A 22,639-nucleotide genomic window follows, 5' to 3' on the forward strand; every position below is an offset into this window, starting at 1 on the left:
ATATGAGCTGGGTTCTGCTCAATGTTTGCTCCTGTTAAAAGGGAGTTTACCCTTGCCCCTGTGCCTTAGTGCTTACTCTGGGGGTTTCAGGCTCTGGATTCTGTAAAGCATATTGAGACAATTGCAATTGTTGACTGAAATTTTGCTGTATGCTAACAGTAAAACCTTGACTGAGGTGATTCACTATTAACTGGATGAAAACCAACAGTTGCCTGTCTAAAGGATTATATTTTTATGATCCTTGCATGTGTGTGGTGCATGCCGGCCTACATCAGTATGATATGATGCATCTGGACTTAAGCCTAGACTGTAGGTTGTTGCTGTCATTATTATTTTAAGCAGTAAACACATCAGATGTGGGAAGTCTTTGGCAAGTTTAGTTGCTGAAAGTAACTTATGCACTTGTAAGGTGTATTTGGAAAGATGTAGGCACTTGTGGACTCTCCTAGCTTGATCATCTGCAAGAACAGGGAAACCTGGATTCAGTCAAAGGTTTTCAAAATATAAAATCTGGAAACGTTTTAATATTTTATTTTAAGCTTTAGCTCAGGGTACTTTGGTGAAGAACTGCCTTACGTGTTGTCTTTCTCTTCAAGGGGGTTCACCACTGATTTTAAATTTCAGTTTTACTGGTAAGAAAGAATACTAGCGAGTCTGCTTGTGGGAATAGAAGAAAAATGAAGGTTTGCTGGCGTTGGCTTTGAGACTTGGGAATATTTTTCTTTGTAATAAACTTTTGATCCAAACTGGATAGTTCAAGTTTGAAAGACCTGACCATTTTCTAAACAGGCGGCTGTCTAGTTGGTAGTGTAGCATCCAAGGTTTTTGTAGCTTAAACCAAACTAAAAGCTGGGATACCTCTGCCTCTGCTTTATTGATTTGGAAAACATTTATTCATCTCTGGCAAACAATTATTGACGGTTGATCTAAACCCCATCGCTACCTCTGTACAGCAATCTAATTTTTTACAGATTTAAAACTCAGTAGTACTGTATAGACTGACATACACCCAATTACCCAGCTCTGATTAGCTTCATCAACATTGCATGAACTGCTTTGGCAAGGGCTTGAATGTAACGTCATTTATGTGTATTTTCTGCATGAAAACTTGCAACAGCACATTTACTGGTCTCCACAGGGTCAGGTACTAGATTTGCTCATCCAAATTTGTGTTGCCACAAACCTGTCCTTTTGCTTTACGTCTGCTTAATCCTGACGTGTGACTTATCGCAAGATACACTTTCCTACAGCTGTGTAAGGTGGAACACCAGTCAAGCTACACTAAATTGAATTGTGAAGCTAGCGGTGGATTAAACAGTCATTTAGCTGACTTACTACACTTCCCTTCTGACAGCCAGCAGCGGCGGTAATTTAAGATATATCACATGCCAAGAGGCATTAGCGGCTGGCTCACAGTGGCATGCATCTGCTCAGACGAGGACCCACACACAGTGGGAAAACATCCTCCCTCTGCACGGCAAAGCCCGAGAGGGATGCAGTCGTCCTTGGATAACAGCAGGCGTACTGCCGAGAGGCTGCGTTTCTTGCGCTCGAGCGGTGCTGAAGTCAAGCTCTTAAAATGGCTCCTCGGCCCGCAGGAGCAGGCGCTTGGTTACCCTCCACGCCGAGCCGATCCAATTGCCACAGAATTCAGGTTAACTGTCGCAGAACAGCCTTCAAGGAACAGGTGGGAGAGAGAGTTTCATGCGTGTGCGCGGCAAGAAACTCTAGGTTTCTAGTCACATTTTAAGCAGTTAGACAACCTTCCTATCTCAGGTAACTGCTTATTTGGAAAGCATCAATATAGTACATAAAGGATGCACTATGGAGGCTGAAGGGGACAGTATGTGATTATGCCGGGAAAAGTAAAATAAGCTGGAAATTATTGTGAACAGCTAATAAGACAAAAATAATAACTAATAACTTCCTCCAGACACAAAACCTTTGTGGGGGAAAGTTGGTGTGGAAACCCTCTGTTGGGAACCGATTATGTTCCAGCAAAGATCTGCAATACCAATCACATCATTTGGGCTGGCTCTATGAGGTGACGGACAGAAAAGTAAAAGCGACTAGTCATACACGTCATCTGAACGCCATGGAGTTTTATTTGTTTACAACAAAATGCCTCTGATTGGTTGTTGGACTATCCAATTGGTTGCAGTTTGTTTGTTTTACAATGCTGGATTAATGTCTACATGTGCACACATTTCCAGTAGTTGCGTGAATAACCACCAAATCACAATACTCAAGACACGATATAGTTTTACTATGTTATTACAGTACTATATTTTCATAGGACTCTTTACAAAGTCCATGTGTCATATCCATGTATCTCCTTCATCCATCCTTGTCCTTATGATTAAAACCTAGATATCCATGTTTTACCAACTTCCCCACGCACACTGACCATCAGCTCTCTTTATCAGAAAAATACTAGTTGACTGAAAAAGCAACTCCTAGCACTACAAATAACGTACGACATTGCCATGCAAAACATTGCAGAACTATGCTGTATCAATTATTTTTTACCCCCAACTTTAACTGTAGCCTGTAGATCCCCAAAACGCCATTTGACTGCTTCTAATTTTCCTGGATATTGCTGATGGGCGTATGTCCCAATGTAAAGTATCTGTGCATGTACTGCAGCCGCAGCAAGAAAAAAAATACCTATGCGCTTCTGAGGTTTGGTTAATCCTTTGGAAATTCACGATTTCATTAGCAGGTCATGTGTGCCTAGTCGGTTTCCAGGTGTTTTTCTAGGCAGAAAGGTGATTTACCAACCAATGAACCTTCCGCCAGGTGGGACCAATCAGTGAAGTGACTCGCAGCAGCTTGGATCTCTCTGTGGCACGCGGTTAGACGTCACTGGCTCAGACGGGGGGCATTTGTACCGTAAATGACTTTCAGAGTGTTATCGCTACACACAGATTAATTTTGGAGTCATTTATAGAAAGGGCCGGGGGTAATGTTCTCTTCCCAGCTTGGTTCTGTATAACACTGGAGATCTGTGAGTCAATGACAAAATTGCTGGCGTGGGAGTGAATCAGCTTTGTACTTTGACACGTGAAAAAAAAAAAAAAAATCCCATCATTTTAAGTTGCAAAATATTTACACTACAACTAAGGTACAGTACATTAAAAGAGCAGTTGTCATGCTGAAGTAATTCGGTCTACGTGTTTCTCCCACTCATGTTTTGAAATGAATGACTTTACTCGACACCCACTGGAGAGTGTTTCTCCAGCAAAGGCAGATATTAAGGATGATTTTCATTTTACTGACTAATATGAGTCATAACTGTACACAAACAGGGCAAGTGCGAGATAAAAGAACGCAATCACTATTTGGACGGTTCATTGTTGATACTACTATAATGACAGACCAAAGACAATTGAACGGTTCATACCTTTTTGTTGCTTTCCCACAAACTAACTCTCACATCATGTTATCCCCAACATTAATCCTAATTCATCCAAAAATAATACTAGCATGATTGTCAGATAACTGAATCAGTTGCTTTTAGGGTCTCATTCTGAGAGATTTAAAGGGGAATTAACGTTTTTTTACAACCTGGACCTTATTTCTGGCATAAAATACGATCAGCGCACCGAAACGCAGCCTCTAAATAACGCATTATCTGCCGCGAAACTCGTTCATTTCACCAATATTTTGTTATGATACACTAGGAGTTACCCGTTAATCATCATCCGTCGTCTGTAGATTGACCTACTAACTTCTGACCTAGACGATATCATGTCTGAGCGCCGCGCATTCCCGTTGGATCTAAATATCTTCCAAATGACTCCAAAAGACACCAAAGTTAAATGGGTGAGTAAACGACCATATTTTATGCCAGGAATAAGGTCCAGGTTGTAAAAAAACGGTAATTCCCCTTTAAGTCAGTGATTAGCTCTTGCTTTGCTGATTTGATCCTGAATTAGCCTCACCTTTTGATTCATTCATTCATTCTCTGTAACCACTCGCGGGGTACCCCCATGAACAGGTTGCCAGTCTATCAAAGGTACCTAAACCTTTTTTTTTTTCTCCAAAATTATGATACTGATTTCCTCACAAGAGCCTACACTCAGCACTGAGCAGGGGTTCAGATGAAGCGCAAGGTTTGACACTGTTGAGTAACGGATAACCGAGGGATAAAGGTTTCACCGGGATCTGTGCTCTGACATTCATTCAACCATCGCTTCAGTTGCACAGGTCTGCTGATATCAGCGGTGCTGGATTTTTGTGACACTTCCTCTGAGTTGACAAGTGCTGACTGCAGAGTCAGTTGTGAGCTGATGCAGCTCTGTGGGCAGCTGCTCAAAAATGACCGAAGGTGTTAAATTAACTAACCTGAAAATACTGCCATGCTGTTGATTCTTTTAATGATCATAAAAATGACAGGCTTGCAGCGGAATCCTTAAAACCCCGAATGTTAAAAAAATAAATAAGTCTTTCTGTGCAGAAAAATGTGCAAATGATTTCTTTATTCTGAGCGCGAGGTAATGCAAATCTGCCCTTGCAAGGAAACTTAAATGTTAAATGTAACCTGTGTGAAGGATGTCAGATACCAGAGGTTTAGAATTTTAACACCAAATATGGTAAAGACTTGATCGGTGTGCTGCTTCCAATCTGCCAAGATTAAAGAATCCCGGGGTAAAGACACCTGGGGCCAAATGATCAAGAAGAATTCAGTCTAATTGGATTTAACTGATATGAAATTCTCTGACTTCTGCAGCATGCTATGACATCAATCACGATGTTAATTGTGAAGGTGTATGATTTTCACTCTAAAATTAACAACCTATCACAAAAAATGAGCATTACAGACCCTCAATATATTTCCAAAGGCGTCACAGTCATTAAATATTCAACATCCTGTCCGTCTACCTGCCATTTAACTAGAACTGCAATGTTACCGGTCTTCCATTTGGCGCAAATGCTTGGTGTAATTTGTTGACACACATAATGTTTTCCATCTTCGACAATACCTCATCTCTCATTTGACGACCTGCAATTTCACTTCATTAATGGTGTATCAGTTATAAACCAATGTCAAAACATGGCAATTAGCAGTGCTGGCAATAACTGCTAATGTCATTTGTTTTGATAATATTACATGGAAACTGCAAAGGTTCAAGCACAGTTGGAGTAAAATGTCCAGGGGTATACAGTATACCCTGTTATAAAACTACCTTTGCAGCTGTACAGAAAACTTACAGCGTGGATTCTGACTTTCGTTAAGAACAGAGTCATTCCAGAATCCCAGTTAGTCTTCATGACCAGTAGCAACAATGGAATCATTCTAGAGTACTAGAACAATCACTGAGCAACGTTTACATGCTGAATTCATGGTTTTCAAAACCATGGAGACCATTTCAGGTGCTAAACTGAAACTTATCTGAAAATTATCACTTTTGAAGTCGTTTTGAACAACTGTATTTGGTATGCTGCTGAAAAGGTGTAGGAACTAGAGAGTTGCACAACAAAGGACTCAAGATGTCAGTATAGTCCTCTTTAGCAGGACATTTGTTTTTAACTTCCCTTCCCAGACATCCAAACAGTGTGAGGTACTCTAGGTCACTTTGAACGTTGGCTCTACCTTCTTACCTACCTCTGTGGCTGCTGCTAGGTACCGTAATGAGACAGAGTTATCACTACGCAAACATATACCTTGATCAACTGCTCAGAAGCGTGTTCTGTCTTTCCATAAATGCATCATTTGTCTTGTCATAAAGTGGACCCATACCATCTAGCATGCATTTGCCTTGAAAAGATACAGTATAAACAGAGAGCTAGCATGTTTTCTGAGAATGATAGGGAGTTTATGCTTCTGCGTCAATTTGATGCCATAGCTACGGCGACAGCCCAGACCCTATGCAGACCCTAACGCCATAGCTTGACATGCTCCTCCTCAGAAATGCAACTACGAGACGCGCCAACGCAAGAGCTGTGATTGGTCCGCTTGGTAGTAGCATGTTTCCACTTTACTATTTACGGCTGCTTCTTCATCTCCGCAGTTTTCAAATTTATTGTTTCGGATCAATAAAGATGGAACACATCAAGGAAAGGTTAACTGGGGATGATCGGAGATACAAACATTTGTATGGCTCGTCGAAAGTTTCAGTTGCCATTGTTGAAAATGAAGCAGGAAGCAGAAAGTGAAGCAGGAAGTTATACAAAAATGAATGGCCTGCAACGGCGTAGGCTAAGTGTGTAGGTTACGTGCATAGGATACCGCATCTATGTCCTGCAGAGGTATAAGCTCTTGTTTAAGAAAGTAGGTGAAACCCTTCCTGAAAAAACTGGGCTTGATTCTCTCTAAAGCCTATCCCACCATCTCTAAAGAGTTTGTCTGCCTTAAACATCATGGGAAGTTGTTGCAAACATACAGTGAGAGGAGAGCGAGCTCCTCAAGCGTGTGCCCTTTAACCTCTTCCTTCAGAGACGGGACTCTATCTTTGTACTGGCAAACCCCTCGTGGTTGTTACTGAAGAGCACATGCACTCGGGCGTGAATATCCTCTGTCTGCGAGCCGGGTGAAGAAGAGAGGATTTCAGAGGTCTGGGTGCAGAGGAGCCTGAATCCAGGAGAGAATTACTAATAGGATTGGTTCTGCCAGGTCTTTATCAGTGAACCATAAAAGACGACTCAGACTCCCACACTGCACCGCGGGGTTGGGGGGTCAGCTCGCTTTCACTTTAGTCTGTCCACAAAGCTGATCTAATCTATTAATCTGGCACTGAAGCAAAAGATGTCACCAGTCTTCAGACACAATTTTATGACATTTCAAACTTTTAAAATAACAATCTAGATCTTTTCAACTTCAACAAAACGTTCAAATGTCCTACTTTAAGTTGAAACTGAAGGCTGGGCTGCACTACAGACCCACATAAGTTTTTCCTGTCTTGGAAAACTTAACCGACACCCAATGAATGTACGTTAACCTTCTTTTTAGTTTAGTTTTGGTCTCCATTGACGTCTAGCAAAAATATCTGACTTACTCGCAGCTAAACGCTTCACCTTGTTCACAAACTGTGCTGTACGGTACTAGGGAGGTAGCGTACAATGACTTTTTCCTCAGCTTTTCCACTGCTGCTTGCTTAGGAAACCAAAACAGAGTACAAACAGAGTGCATGGGTCAAGAAAACTCGAAAAAAGCTAAAACGCTCCGAGCACAAAGGAACAGCAGACATGCTGATAAGAATCCGCAGGCTGACTATGAATGACCCCTTTTACATTACACATAGAAATATAACCTATTGTTAGTTTAAAAATATTCATTATAGCACCTTTAAAAAGGTAGATGACGGTCACAATATTTCCACAAAGCTGAAGAATTTATTTTGCTGAAAAACATAATAGATGTTTGGAGACAGATTTGTTGAAAGGTGCATGTTCATGACCTCCAAACGTACCAGGATTATCAGTATTTATTAAAAAAAAATACAAAGAAAGTTTTTATGGAACTCCTGTGGGTTGTCATAGCTGTACAGCCTAGTTTAAACCGGACGCTTTTAACTTGACCCTTAAATCATGCAGATGACGGGAGGATGCTCATCTGCTTGGATTTAAGATTTAAATATTTAAGCGTCATATTTAAATATTAATAACCTTTTGATCTGTTTACAGCAAGTGGAGAAAGTCACTCATCACCACTAATTCTTACAGAGATTTCTCCTTACATCTGAGTTCTTATTTTCCAGTGGTTTGTATTTTCATCAAATTTCTTCTTATTCTTAATATGTTTTAACAAAAAAAACTATCCATCATTTATTGAGGATGCTACAAAAACATATTCTGAAGCTCAACAGCTATCACTGTGCTTTTTTTGTGCCACAGGCCAGAGACAATGCATCGATCTTTTATAAAGTATAGTATATTTTTCTTCTCGCAGAGATGAACTCTTGGGAGGTTTCTGTTACTGACTGCAGTCGATATTAGGCTATCAGAGCGTGCATTACCATATGTCATCATCACCAACAAGAGCGATGTCTGACAACAATTAGGAATGTTACATTAACAGTATTAGAAATAGAAAAGTGGCAGTAGTGGTCTTGTTTCCCTCTGAGCCGGACTGACTATCAGTAGATAGCACAAGATAGCCATAGATAGAACTTATTTAATAAAAACTATTAAAGAGATCAATGATTACTGGAGCATTTTTTTAGATAAACTGTTAATTTAGACCTTATAACGTCATTAATCCTGATCCCTCGACTGCTCCCCAAGTGCCTTGCATGGCTTCCCCGTACTCCAAGTGAAGGTGGGTTAAATGCAGAGAGCAAACACCTTGCATATACTAGCATAGACTGTATATAAATATGGACTATGCATTCCCGCTTCCCTGCATTGGCCAAACTGACGCTAGTTTCCCAGGGAAAAGGGTAGCGCCATCTTGCAAGTTTGGAGCCAGGGTCTGCAAAGTAGTGGAGTCACGCAGAGCTGTGATATCAGTGACCTCACCACACTTCTGCCAGACTCACGCGTTTTCGTGTAATTAATACTGCGCTCTGCTCTACCTCTGTTTTTAATATCACTTATCTGAATACTAAATTTGTTCACTTCAATTTAATTCATATACATATCATATATGTCTGTTTTGTAATATGGTGTAATTTGTTGGAAGAATTTCAAAAACCTAACCTGTCCTTTGTTGTTTGCAGATTATTATAAAATTATTTTTAACATATGTAGAGTAGTGCTAGCCTGGTGTAGCCAGACTCCAGTCTTATCAGAATATGAGTCTGGCAACACTCCTTTTAGATTTCATTGTGGACCATGGTTCATCCAGTTACAATAACAAAATAGTGGATGGATAGTCCAACAACCAGTAAGCAAACTATGAAGTTTACTATCCATCAGTTTTTCACATAAACTCTAACAATTTAATTGGCCTGGCAGATCTTCCCCACAGTTATGTTGGGGCAGAAAGTTGCCAGGCTCCGAGGCTAGTGTAGTCCTAAATATTGTAAGATAAATTACAACTATAGTGTAAAGAAAGTATATGAATGCAGCTGTGTGATACACTGGTTAAACACTGGTAGGACTCATGTTCTCAATAGGTGCACCTGTCTCTCCATGTCTCACTTTGTCCACCCCTGCTCCTCGGTGTGTTGATTTGGCTCCACATATGGCTCCTCTAATTGAGCTGTGCTTGCTCAGATCCTTTTTAAAAGCTTTGTCTTTGAACCTCTGTAAATGATCAGTGGCAGAGCTGAAAGCCAGGGGTTGATCCAGCAGAGTAACCAGGCTCGCAATTAGCTTCAGCCAAAGTTACCAAGAAGACAGGGCCACGCGGTTCATTGCACTTCCTCACTTTATATGGACAGGAATAAACGAGGCATGTTACGGCTTTAAACGCAACAGAAGCCGTCAAAGAGGGTCAGCCTCCAACTAGTCACCGTTATTAAGAGATGACAGCTCTTTCTGTGCACATCACGCCCCTGACGCTGGCTTGCCCCCATGACATTTTCAGTTCACAGATTGGCCCTCGTCTGTGGTGCAGTTTCCACAATGGTTCTCAGGGATCAGGTTTTTTTAAGAATGGCTGAGCGATGTGCTGTCCTTCAAGAGCCTGCCGTGCTATAAATGTGACAGTCGGCAAATAAATAAGAGGCCGTTGAGCATAAACACCTCTCTGAAAGTGTGGCCTGACCTTTGCCTGTGAAGTCTGGAAGGCTCTTGGGCTGTGTTACTGCTAGATTTAAGTTTATCCAAGCAGTTGGGAAGGGTTTATTCAATACTTGCCGTGGCTGAAAGGGAAAAATGTACAGTGTGAAGCTACACAGCTTATTAGACTGTATCAGCCTTCAGTTGCTAAGTGACTGGATATAAAACCTGAGCTATTGGGTCAAAACGTTGCCACCTTTAGAATGTTACACTTTTATGAGCAAAGACTACTTTTTTTGCTTCATTGTGATAAAACATTTATGTATTTAATCATAATTTCTTACCAGCTTTCATAAGGATTTTCAAAACTGGAGTTGTGACTTTTTCATGGATTTCTTTGAAGGTTCAATCATAATGACTGCATCTTCCCACTTAATACTCTAACTATTTGTACCGCGATTCAACCAAAAACTGATTTTACTTATTTGCTGGCCAAAGACTGAGGTCAAAGGTAGGTTAGATTTAACTGAAAGTGACAATCTGTGGAGCAATTTATGGCCTTTGAGCACGATGTCTTAGCTTCACAGTCTGCAACGCTGTTTGATTTGCCCACTGCTTTTATCTACTGACTCCTGCAACAGCAAAATGCTTTTTTCCAGCAAAAACCTTTGATAAAAACATTACCTGCCCAGCACCCAACAGAAGACACAATTTACATGTGTCCCAATACATGACTATAAATTAATACTTCTATTTTTCCTCTATCTGCTGGACATATAAACAGGAAAACACTGTTTGTTGTGCTGTGCTTAAGTGACCAAAACAATTCAGGCATGTTTGTTGCAGGTTTTAAAGTGGCAATCTCGAAGATTTTCATTTACCTAAAAGTCTGATGACACTACTTGTTGCCAAATGAGATTTGAAAGATGGTGTCTGAGCCCATGTTGCACACACAGTATGTATGTATGTCTGTGGAGACAAAAATCACAAGCCACGCCCAGGTAGTGACTTCACAAGGCCAGAACACACCTGCAGTTACCACTTATTGCCATAGGTGTCGCCAGTGAGAACAAACTGACTATCTTTGAGATTGCCACTCAAAAAAAATTTATTAAATGCTAGATAAATAAATAAAAAGCTTTGGATACAAAATTCAAGATTCTTTATCGTACCAGACAGCTTTCAGTTTGTGACACTACATACACATTTCCTGCTTCAACACACTGTAGATAAAGTGTTTTAACTTTAACTAGATGTTTGACAGTTTATTCTTCTAGGACAACAATCTTAATTTTTCAATGTTTTTACTGTATTAAATGTTGGAAGGCTGTTTCATGAAAATTCTTCATCTCAGAGATGCTCATTGTTTTATCTGTTGGTTAGGCAGCGCCTCAGCCAAGCGGGGCACAGACTCAAGAAACACAAATCAGCCTGGAAGTCGGATTTATTAATTACCTTTTAATGCATGAGTCAAACGCTGCCAGAGGAAAGAACTTTCAGTAAATCCATTGTCCTTGGGAAGCGCTCAATCTTTTTAGAGTGAATGGATGAGCATTAATTATTCAGCATTAAGCCCAAACGAACGTCTGGCATCTCGAGGCCCAAGTCGGGCGGTCGATGGGCAGAGCGCAGAAGACGGAGGAGCACACCTTTAACATGCATGCCATGGCATTCATATATGCATGAAACATGACTTTTCTCTAACCAACTCCTAAGTGCACTTCAGAAGCATGTCCTTTACACTCCACATTTTTCAGAGTGGCCTGCTGAAATGGACATCAGAGCAGCTTCGTCTTCTCTTTGATCCGTTCCAGTTTGAGCAGCACCCCTCACAGTCGGTTTCTGTTCCCAAATGGACCAATGAAGCCCTTCCAGTTTGGCTAAAATTGAGTCATGTGCATTTTGTGAAAAGCCACCCACCACGTATTCCATTGTTGATGTGACTGTCACACCGACGACTCCTTTCTCACACATCTCCACTACATACGCACAACGCCTGAACGTTTCACATGATCCTAATGACTAACTGTTGTGCTGTTTCTGTTTTCCAGGCATGCACCTGTAAAATCTCAGCATGGACGTTCTAGGAATACAGTTAGTGGGTGGGAGGGGGTTAACAAATACAGCACTCTCGTGACGGCGAAGTGTTTTGTTCAATTAACATCTGTGGAAACCTTTAGAGGGACCGAGAGGAGTGCTGCTCTCGTGGAAAGTCAAACATGCACTTTTTTTTTCGTCTCATGCTTCAAAATGCTTCTTCATTCATAATCAAATGCATGTCATGCCGACTCCTGTCTAAAGCCACTGTATTTAAAAAAAAAACTTCTTTGACATCAGAAACACAAGCTGCTTTTTCATCAGTGGCAGAGATCTTCATAGACATTATTACCAACAATCCATCACTCTTTTCTCCATCAAGGTGCCATCACGTCAGCAAGGAAAAACACAGCAGTTTGAGTGTTGATAACTATCAGATATAGCGTGAAGCTCAAAGACTAATCTGTTAGATGTAAAACACACTGTTAAAATTATTCCAAGCCAAGAAAAACGTTATTCGTTTAAATCCGATTTCTAATTGCCTTATGAATATTTAACAAAGGCCTCACAAAGGCAAGGAATCCGTCACAGAGACCCAGTTTAAGGTCTCAGAGTAGTACCGCCATCACGTATGCCAAATCTGGCACTTTAATCTACTGCGTAATAATTTAAAAGTCTCTTTGCAAGGGAGAGGGAGTGAGTACGTTCTTCATTTCCGTGGAAAGCATGTGACTGTGTGCGAGAAAGGGTGAGACCGGCTGACAGACGGAGAGAGCAAAGCCTGACGGGATGCCGCATAGAGCGAGCAGCGACAACTCTGAGGCAAGGGGTCCGATCATGCATACTGAACGAGTGGCCTTCATTAACTATCCAACAGGCCTCTCTCTCTCTCTCTCTCTCTCTCTCTTCATTTGTATGCACACAGGCACATCCCTGCACTTTATCATATTTTTTGTTGGTGGTCGATGCTCACTGCATCACCATATCAATACAAATCTGCATTGCTAACCTTTTTTTTTTTTTCAATAATTCATAAAATAGTTTCAAAGCTGTTTTCCTTACTACTTCAAAAAATTAAATCTTTGATTGCATGCCAGGTGACCTTTTGTATTCAAAATGTCTCTTAAACATTTTGTATTTGACCACCAAATAAAACTGTCATTAATTGGTCCTTCAGTCCAACTCAACGTTTGGAGCACAATGTAAAGAAAGTCCCTCACGGTTGTTGGAGAAAACCTAAGAATTTCATCCCTTTGCCCAACAAATCATCTGTCCCAAATTTACAGAACTTCTGTCAAATGTTCCTGAGTTACTGCGTACACAAGAACGGGATGGAAAGATGCGTGGGCAACCTGAAATCATAAAAAGGATATAAAAGACAAGTTATTCTTGTTCTGGTATCAGCTAGGTTCCTCCTGGGTAAAGATCACCAAGCCAAATCATAGAACTCAGCAACTTCCGCAATGGATAAACAAGCAGCGAACACTATACTAAGGGATTAAGCTACTTCAGATGTGTCTTAAAGGATTATTCCAGTTTGTCACAATATAAATTTATTTTCACACTTTATTGGCAAAGTCAGTGGAGTCAATAAACACAAGTGGTTAGAAAATCAAGACAGGCCGAAACGAGAAAGCAATTTAGCTGTGAGGAAACTGAGCAAGGAAAGGATCAACCCCTCAGCTGATGTTCGTTTGAAGACAGACTATGTAGCCTTTGAGGCTACTGGATGTTTAATAACCACAAGTGACTACAAGGGCTAATTACAGGACACTGACGAATTAAATTTCCAATAATTCTCCAAGGTGCTCTTGAATTAAACTGACTGGTGGAAAAATAGAACAGGACCATGAGCAGAGAACACCAGACAAGTCTTCTGGTGGACTAAGATACATACAGAATAATTATTGTTTTACTATTCTGATAACAGCTTCAAACTGTTTATTTACCATCCTATATGTAACATAACTGTAGCACGTTTAGAGATGTGTTATGGTTAGGGAACAGAAGCTAACTTTAGCCACTATAGGCTAGTAGCCATCCCAGAAAAGGTTGTAGCAACAAAACCATACTGAAGATTGTGTTTTATTTCTCATAAATTTGTAAAGGTAACATTATGCTGCTCTTTATGTACACTGAAGCTGATACACTGATCAGGCATAACATTATGACCACCTGCCTAATATTGTGTAGGTCTCCCTTGTGCCTCCAAAACAGTTGGGACTCATCAGAGAATGGACATGGGCCTTCTGAGGGTGTCCTGTGGTGTCTGGCAACAGAATGTTGTTAGCGGGGGCCTTTGAGGGGAGGGGCCTCTGTGGATCATCCCACAGATACTTGATCAGTTTGGGATCTAGTGAATTTGGAGGCCAGGTCAACACCTTGTGCTGTTCTTCATGTTTTTTTTAGTTGTTCCTAAAGTGTTTTTGTGTGTGTACCTGTGTCGGGCTGCATCCTGCTGGGGATGACTGCTGCCTTCAAGGAGTGTCATTGCTATGGGATGGGGGTGCCTGGTCTGGTCTAGGTGGGTGCTAAGGTCTAAGTAACATCCACATGAATGCCAGGTTCAAAAGTTTCCCAGGAGAACATTGAACTGTCACAAGATGGTTGATGTTATTTACTTGTCCTGTCAGTGGTTTTAATGTTGTGGCTGTTTACAGTCTCACTTAGGGGACTAAGTCTATGATTCTTAAGATGGGGCTCAGTTGGTAAAGTGGTTTGTCCACAAACCAGAGGGTTTCTCGACATACTGTGTAAGTAGAGGTGATGTCACAGGTGTTATGTGCTAATAATTCTATAGTCAACAGAAAATCTAGTGAAGATGTCATGGTATTGAGTTTTGCATTGGTCACTCTGTGTCTTTCAGTTAATTGTACTTCCTGTCTTTGTCTGCTCCCTCCTCTGTGATTGGTTGCTCTGGTTCCCTGGTGTTTTCCTCTTTTTGGTTTGTGGATTATTTGGATTACCCTGCCTCACTGTGTAACCTTCATTGCAAGTCTCATTACACTGAACTTTATTATTTCATCCAGCCTTGCTTCCTAGTGTGTGTCCTGCATTTGGATGCTACCGTCCTTGCAACACATTTTGACACACTGCACAAATGACAAGCAGATAAAAACAGAGAGAAGAAGCAGAGGTCTCGCATTACACCGCTGACATAACCAAAGTCTTACTCATAATAACTTCCTTCCTAATTACCACAGCTGGGGGACTCCACTCCACTCCTGTACACTGGGCTATTATATTCAACCCAAGCAGCGCAGGATGATGATTGGCGGGACAGATTAACATGAATGGCAGCGGCTACAAACATGCCCAGCAGCGTGCCGTCACCGCCCACGCCCGGGCAGCCATTTACCCTGCTCTCCTACCCAGTGTCGAGTCTGCTGCTGTTTACACGTCAGACTGTATTTACTCAGCGAGGCCTTGCCGTCTGTTTGCAGCAGATCCGCCACATTTCCTGGCCTCTTACGACCCCAAACTCTGCACAATACGATTCAAAAAGACCTTCCGGTGAGGTGCATGTAGGCCGATGTAGCACCTGTAGCTCCGCTTAGACTGGGACAAGAAAAGAAAGTAACGCACAGTCAACGTCTGACAGCAATAAGAAAGGAGTTAAAGAGACATGCACACAAGGATCTTTTCAATCTGTTCAACAACCTTTTTTTTTTTCGCATCACCCCCTCAAAACTAACAAGCTAGCACGCAAGGGGTTACTGAGCAATAAGGGTTCACGGTCGAGCAGGTTTCTGAAATCAATCAGTTTCACGAACCGGATGGATCTCAATGAAAACAGGCTGTGGTGATGAGCAATGATGTTGCCATGACAACAGGCAGGCTGAGCGTGCAGCCTGGCTTTGGTATCTTGAGGCGTGCGTCAGGCGGCACCCAGACAGTTTGGGTTTTTAACCTCTTAAGTGGCAGAAAGCAAGCTGCAGTCTCAGATGGGATCATGAGAGGATGGGGTGGGGAGTGCGTGGGACGGTAGGTGAGGGTGAAGTGTGTTAGTGTGTGTGTGGGGTGGGGAGGGGAGGGGGGAGGGTATGGCGGTACTACAAAGTCAGGCATCAGTTAAACGTCTGCCTCAGAGTGCAGACGTGGGGAAAATAAAAAGGTTGTGGGTGTCATTTCTTCTTCTTTTATTTGTTACCATCCCAATCCAGCAATGGCCAACTACGGAGATATGAGAAGGACAAACAAACAGGTTAACACATAGGAGAACACATATATACACTCACACACAGACACACATAGGGTCATATATGCTCACTGGTATCCTTTTCAGAAACACAATCATAAACATAGAAAAAGCACCCAGAAATTCCCAGCGCTTGCCACAGTGTATCCCGTGGACCTGTGAACGCACCGACGGCCGCTCTTAAACAGACTGCGTGCAGATTAAAGAGGCAGCATCGAGCGTGAGGAGAGAACAGGATGGCTACAACAATAGAAACAGCGTGGGGAGCCTTGAGAAACACGCCTGCTACCGTGCTGACTGCTGGCACATGAATACTCGCGGACGGCTCGGTTAAAGGAACAGACCCGACTTTGGGGATTTGAGGCTTACCTGGAGAGGCAAACACATGACAGGCTTTCTGATAGCTGCAGACAGATGATTTGACACTGGGGTGTGCTCTGCCATCAGTCATTAGGCCGTTAATGAAGCCGTTACATGGAGCACTGTCTGATTACTGGGGATATAATTAGAGGACTGGCGGGCATGCTATGTCATGCTATTGGTGGGTAGTCCTACTGCTTCCAGAAATGAAGACCCTTTTCCTTCCAACAACTGTTGAGGGTGATTTTGCTTCTTGCCTTATGTAAACTAGTAAATTTATTAGCAATATGCTTTTTAAAATCCACCATTAGGCTATAGCAGCTCACCTGTGACTTTTGGTTTTAGTGATGACTGGTAAGTTGCTGGCCTATGGTAAAAGTTACACAGCTATCAGCACATTTGTGCTCTTTGAATTTGAATTGTAGTATTAGCATTAGAACTAATTATTTTTAATATTAAAAATTAGATGGGGGACCCTGTTGACCTAGCCTGGTGTAGTCACACTATTCTGATTATAATATGAGTCCGGTAACACTCCCTTTGGCTTTCATTATAGCATGGCAGATATTTGCAGCAGGATAGTCTGCTCCCAACGGAGTGGTTCCAGACCAACACAAATTTTGTGGACGGGGAGAATTCCGGTAGTCTCCAGGCTATTGGTGCCTTGAAGGGTCCCATGCATAGACTGTATATAAATATGGAAGCGCCCACACTTCCTTGCATTGACCAAACTGATGCCAGTTTATCGGAGATATGGGCAGCGCCATCTTGCAAGTTAGAAGCCAGAGTCAGTACGATCCGAGAGTGGAGTCATGCGGAGCCGTGTTATTGATGACCCATCCATGTCCTCCCCATTTGTAGTTCTCATATTTAAAAAAAAAAAAAAAAAAACTTCTACCTCTACTGGTCACTTTATATTTTTAACATAGTTTATAGTTGTATAAAACATTTTATTTCTAGTTACTTTCTATTTTTTATATAGTTTTTGTATTGTATGTTCAATGTATGTTACTGTTACTGGATGCTTGAATTTCCCTCGGGATCAATAAAGTATCTACCTGTCTATCTATCATCTATCACACTTCCTCCAAACTGACTTGCGTTTTCATTAAACAATACTGCGCTATCCTTTAAAAAAATAAATGAAAATAATTCTATTGTATTTTAGTGTCTTAGTTTTGCCCAAGTTCCATCCACTACCATGGAGGGAACAGAATTAGCAAACTGCTAAATCTTTAATCAGGGTTAAATCATTTAACATCTGTAATTTGTATTTATAACTTGCATTTTCTACCAGTTTTTCTGTGTTTGTCACATGAAGAGGTCAGGGCATAAAATCAGGTTAAAGTGACATACTCCTTTTAAAACAGGTGGCTATGAGAAACCTGTCGCTCAGGCAACCATGAACCATAACTTGTCCAATTTAAAGCCAGCCGTTTCATCTCGCACTCCCATATTTTTTTGTCCCTTTTAATCGTAATTAAGTGGGGTAGGATCATATTTGTTTGCCTTGATGGTGTTAATGTTTAAGAAGAATGAAGATTTACTGATACTCCGTTTTGGCACAGAACCAGGACCCAGAAAGTGGTCCTGCATGGGAGAAAATCACTCATGGCCATTACAGGATAAAGAACAAACATGATTTTTAAGTACTCTATAAATATAGACTCTAGAACAGGACATGTACTTTTTAGATGTGAACTGCTGTAAATCTGTGACTTAAACCATTCCCTTATGAACATTTGCACATAGAGGGGAATAACACAATTAAAAAAAGTTTTTTCAATAACAGATTTGGCTGTTGTACTTTGAGCTAATGCAAATACGGACCTTAGCACAAGTAACAGTAAGTGTGACAGAGTCAGATCCTTTTTTGGCAAATGGTGACTAATCACATGATGATAAATGTTCATGGGACATCCAGGACCCATTCATGTTATTTTTTATCGCCACTACACCACTAACCTTCATATTATGTCTGCTGTTAAAGAGCCTTTTACTGTTAATACTATCCCCCTGTGGTGTCGGGTGAAAGGTGAACTGGCTCTAATCCGCTCTATGGAGGATGATTTGACGTTACTCTCTCCTAACACCTTGTCAGCGGACAGATTAGTGCCCTGAAGAGGTTCATTCAGGCACACACAGAATTACATCCCACCACAAACATCGCACGAGTCGATATTGAAGTTTAAACAAAAAAAGCCTGACATCAGAGAAGAGCAGGGAATGGGATTCTCGCTCTGACGACAAAGGTCTGAAGGCAGCCACAGAAACAGATGCTCCTGAGCTGCACTGGTGACAGGGAAATGTTGTGTGACTTCATTCCTGCGCGTGCCTACTAGGCTAGCGTTGGCACAGGGAGACAGATGTATGCGTGCTGTAAACACGAACATTCAGCTCCATCAACTCTCTGGTGCCAGTAAAGCGCCGCTGAAACTAACTCAATATTTACCTCCGTTGCATCCCCGCTAGCTCCTCAGTCAGCGGGGTAATCGCCAAGAAACACTTCCAAGAAATCACCAATAAAGTCTGGCGGATGTGAACAAGGAAAAGCAGACTGACTGAAATGTGTCCTGGTCATTTAGAGTAAAGATTTACTGATGCTGTAAAACTAACTGTAACATTACACTGCAAAAAAATGGAAGTTAAAATAGCTTAAACCAAGGCAGAATATGCTGTTTTTTGTCTTTGAAGATAATAATTCCTACTAGGCAGAGATTATGTTTCGGCTTTTGACTTGTTTTAAGTGTGTTCCTAAATTATCTTAATGAGCTTTTATAACTTGTCATTGAGAAAAATCTTGTCAAGTCAAATGTTCCTGTTCAACTGGCAGATAATTGTGCTTATTTTACATAATATATTCCCAATTTTAAAACTTTTGTTTTTTTAAGCGAGTTTTTACAGTGTACCTCAATGTGACCTCAGTGTCACAGTGGCTTTGAGAAAGATATTAAGGTGTAATATCAAGCGCACCCTAATTATTGCGTGTCGGTATTCCTCTCACACATCGAGACAAATCCCTGTCCTCTTCCTCACTGAAAGTTTGCTGACGGATTGAAAGAGGAGGACAAGTGGCGCAGGGCAAGGTCAATGCCAATACCAATACCACACACACACAGGCCTGTCAACCCAAACACCTCCCCCTTTGGTTAAAAAATGTAAATGGCTGTCCAACTCTGCAATTGGACACCAGCAAAATAAATGAATATTAATTGAATCAACAGGCCAGAACCACATGTCGCTCGCTCAGATATCTGAAACATTGCATCGCAAAAGTTCTGGTACTGATTACAGTTTAAGACAAACAATAAAACGTTCTGTATATTGTTCCGTAATTAGATGACCTGAAGCCTGTGAAATAAAAAAATAAAAATACATACTGCATGAGCAAATGTGTAAGTTTGTCTTATCTCCTGCCATTATATAAACCAATGACACCGCTTCCTTTGTTCAAACATCAGCCTCATATAAAAGCCCATGTTTGCCCTGTTCACGCTGCACCTGTAGACACTGAAGAGGAGGCATGATGTAATCACAGCACATGAAACCAAAGCTGATTCTGTTCCTCTACTTTTAGCCGTTGGAGGTATAAACAAAGGTCTAGCACCTAAAAGGAGGTTTGGCTTGACTATAAAAGCTTGATTCATTTATGAACGGTTAAAATAATGGCGGGATACCCAAGAACTTAATCAGTAGGGCTTCTTCTTAGGCTATATGCCCGACTAACGCGGGAAAAACGCAGAGAAAATGCCTGACAGTATGCCTGATTGTTGTACGGTGCTGTGATAAACGTACAGCGGTAACAGTGGCTGTTCTTTGACCAAATAGGACTGTATGACCATTTGATTGGACATCCCCAATTTGACCAGAGCTGTTGCATTCTTGCTCCCTTGACTCTTTTCTTTCCACCTTAATAAAGATCCAACAGCTTAATGGATATAGCGTATAGATGTAAAAGGTGTTGTAGAGTTCAGTAGGCAATGATCACATCTGTTTGAATTAATGTCCATGAAGAATTTGCACAGAACCAAGACTCTGGATCTGGTCTTCTACCTTTTTTTTCCCCCGGGGAAATAGATCTGAAACGGCATTCGAACACGGTGGCCGCGCGGTGGTTAAAGGATCCGCTATGCCGCATAACTACAGGTTACACCGACGTGCGGTAGATCAGAGGTCTAATATTGGTCTCTGGATAGAATGCTTCTAGCTGATTTACTGAAGGATGCCTTCAGACCCTCAGAACAGCCCAAAGGGCAGTATTGATGTACTGTCAAGCAGCTGTCGGAGGGTTCTACGCAATGTGGGAAGTCTGCTACAAGACTCACTGGCGTTCTCACTGTTATCTGTGCTTATTTAATCCAGCGCACGTCCAGGTTACAGCACGAAGCTCTGCAGAATCCTCTAGTGTTTATTTGCTGACGTTTTCGACTCACCTGTTGGTCTGACTTAAGAGGCTCTAGATGCAATAAAAAAAAAAAAATCAACCTTACATAAATTCTATTTTGAAAACAGTGCATTTATTCCTTAATTTCATATATAATTGTGTAGCAAAAGCTGCTGCTGCTGCTGCACTGTCCTCTAGGGCTGAAGGCTACATGACCTCCCTCCACCACACCCCCGCATACGTGACGCCACAGCAGGCGCTTCGCCCCTGACAGCAGAGACTGAACGTCAGCAGCTGGTTGTGTCCTGTGTGACTGTGCGTTTAATTAACCTCCTCACATAAAAAAATCTGCATCGGTCTAGCCTGTAACGGCACCATTAGGTGTTTCTGTGTTGCTGTTTTTCCTTCATTTACATGACATCACAGCCGGCAGCTAGTATTCGACTCGTGCAAAGGCGTCAGACTGCCAATAAGGGAACGATTTGCTGCCCGTTACCCAGAACTCACCAGCAGCCTGAGGGCAAGCTTAACAGGGCGGCTGTTTTTCACTCGTATCTGAGGCAGCTGTTGCAGACGTGGCCTTCTCTCGCCTGCCAGGTGACACACTGAATGTGAACCATCCAAAAACTTCTCCTGATTTATGACAAGTGTTTGTGCGGTGCCATTTTAACAGATTGCCTTTTGCTGCTAAAGACTCAAGGAGTTACAGATTAGTCGACCGGGTTGCTAGACCTCAGCGTGCCTGCTTAAGTTGAAATATCATCCACGAGGTTTAAAAAGGAAAAAACAAAACAAAGATGCTACATGCAGCCTTGCCTCTAGGTTTGCATCTCCTCTATTCCCAGCACGAGGCCCTGCGCTATTTTCTGTCCGCCACATTGCTTTTGTGTTTGCATTGCTGGGATGAAATTCATTAAGGGACGCAGGGCGAGACTGAAACGGGCAACCGGAGCGGCGTGGACTGCTGAAATGACACTTCCAGAGTCGTGTCCCAATAAACAAAAACCTCGAGAGAGAGAGAGCTCACCGTGGAGCGTGGCACAGATAAAGGCTGGAGCAATCGGCACCGGAGCAACAAATGTAGGCTAGTGTGGCCGGGGTTTGGCACAGGCCTGCACACTTAAAATACACGGCTGCCATCAGTGTCTATCCTGAGTGTGTTAATGCCTTGTTTGCATGTGACAAAAGTGAGATAACTGTTCTCAAAGCAGCCGTCAAGGTAAGTGATTTCAGAGACAAAAATGATGGATTGGACAAAAACTAAATGATAAGCTGTAAGGAAATGAGCTCCAAGCAGAGCAAGACTTTTTTTTGAGGGGGACAACTTGAGTGACTCATACTCTTTGGTTTAAAATAACCTTTATGAGCTGCTGTGTGTTTCTGTGAACAAAAAAAAACAAGAAAAAACAACAACAAAAAAAAGATGAGGCATCAAGTGTGGGGTAAAGTAGGGGTTATTGCGTGTGTGGAGAGCCCCAGACGCAGCGGTGCGCCCTTACCCTCGCCGCCCTGGAGGAGTACGGATCCTCGAATAGATTCCAGATCCGCGGCTGCCACTTCCTCCACAGGCTGACATTCCCGTCGGCAGCCACGTCCTCGATGCCTAGCCTCTTCCCTATGTCGTCGTCCTCGTCCCCGTTGTCCACGTTGAGCTCGAACACGTCCAGAGCCTCCTCCGCGTCCCGGTGCTGCCGGTATGTCATCCAGCAGCAGGGCTCCACGTCCGTCTCATCGATGCCCCAGAAGGAGAGCTCCTCCTCGAACAGCGGTCCGCACACATCCGCCGGGCAGTGGAGCTTCCCGGTGCGGTAGTAGTTGAGCACGTAGGCGAAGACGCCCGGGTGGCGGTCGAAGAAGTACTCGTTGGTCCGCGCGTTGTACTCGATGAAGCCGGGGACTTGTTGCAGCTGATCCAGCACGGAGTCGATGTCCGAGTCGGAGGCGAGCAGGGCCAGTCGCGTCCCCGGCAGGGTCTTCAGGGTGGTCTTGTAGGTTTCGTGCCTGGTGCCCCCGACGTTGAGGATTATCCTCTCGTTGTCGTCAAACTTGCCCAT

At 42.3% G+C, this 22,639-nt stretch overlaps 1 protein-coding gene across 6 annotated transcripts in view; it reads right to left on the reverse strand.

Moving 5' to 3' along the window:
* kcnc2 (potassium voltage-gated channel, Shaw-related subfamily, member 2) overlaps positions 1 to 22,639 on the reverse strand; it is a gene marked incomplete at both ends in the record, with an annotated part of 85,085 nt that extends 62,446 nt beyond the window's left edge. For all 6 annotated transcript variants that reach the window (XM_084573271.1, XM_084573269.1, XM_084573270.1 and 3 more), the window contains one exon: positions 22,085 to 22,639. In XM_084573271.1, coding sequence (XP_084429397.1) covers positions 22,085 to 22,639 — 555 coding nt within the window. The remainder of the gene's footprint in view (positions 1 to 22,084) is intronic.

This window comes from Chelon labrosus, assembly GCF_963514085.1.
Source record: "Chelon labrosus genome assembly, chromosome: 23".
NCBI classification, from domain to species: domain Eukaryota; kingdom Metazoa; phylum Chordata; class Actinopteri; order Mugiliformes; family Mugilidae; genus Chelon; species Chelon labrosus.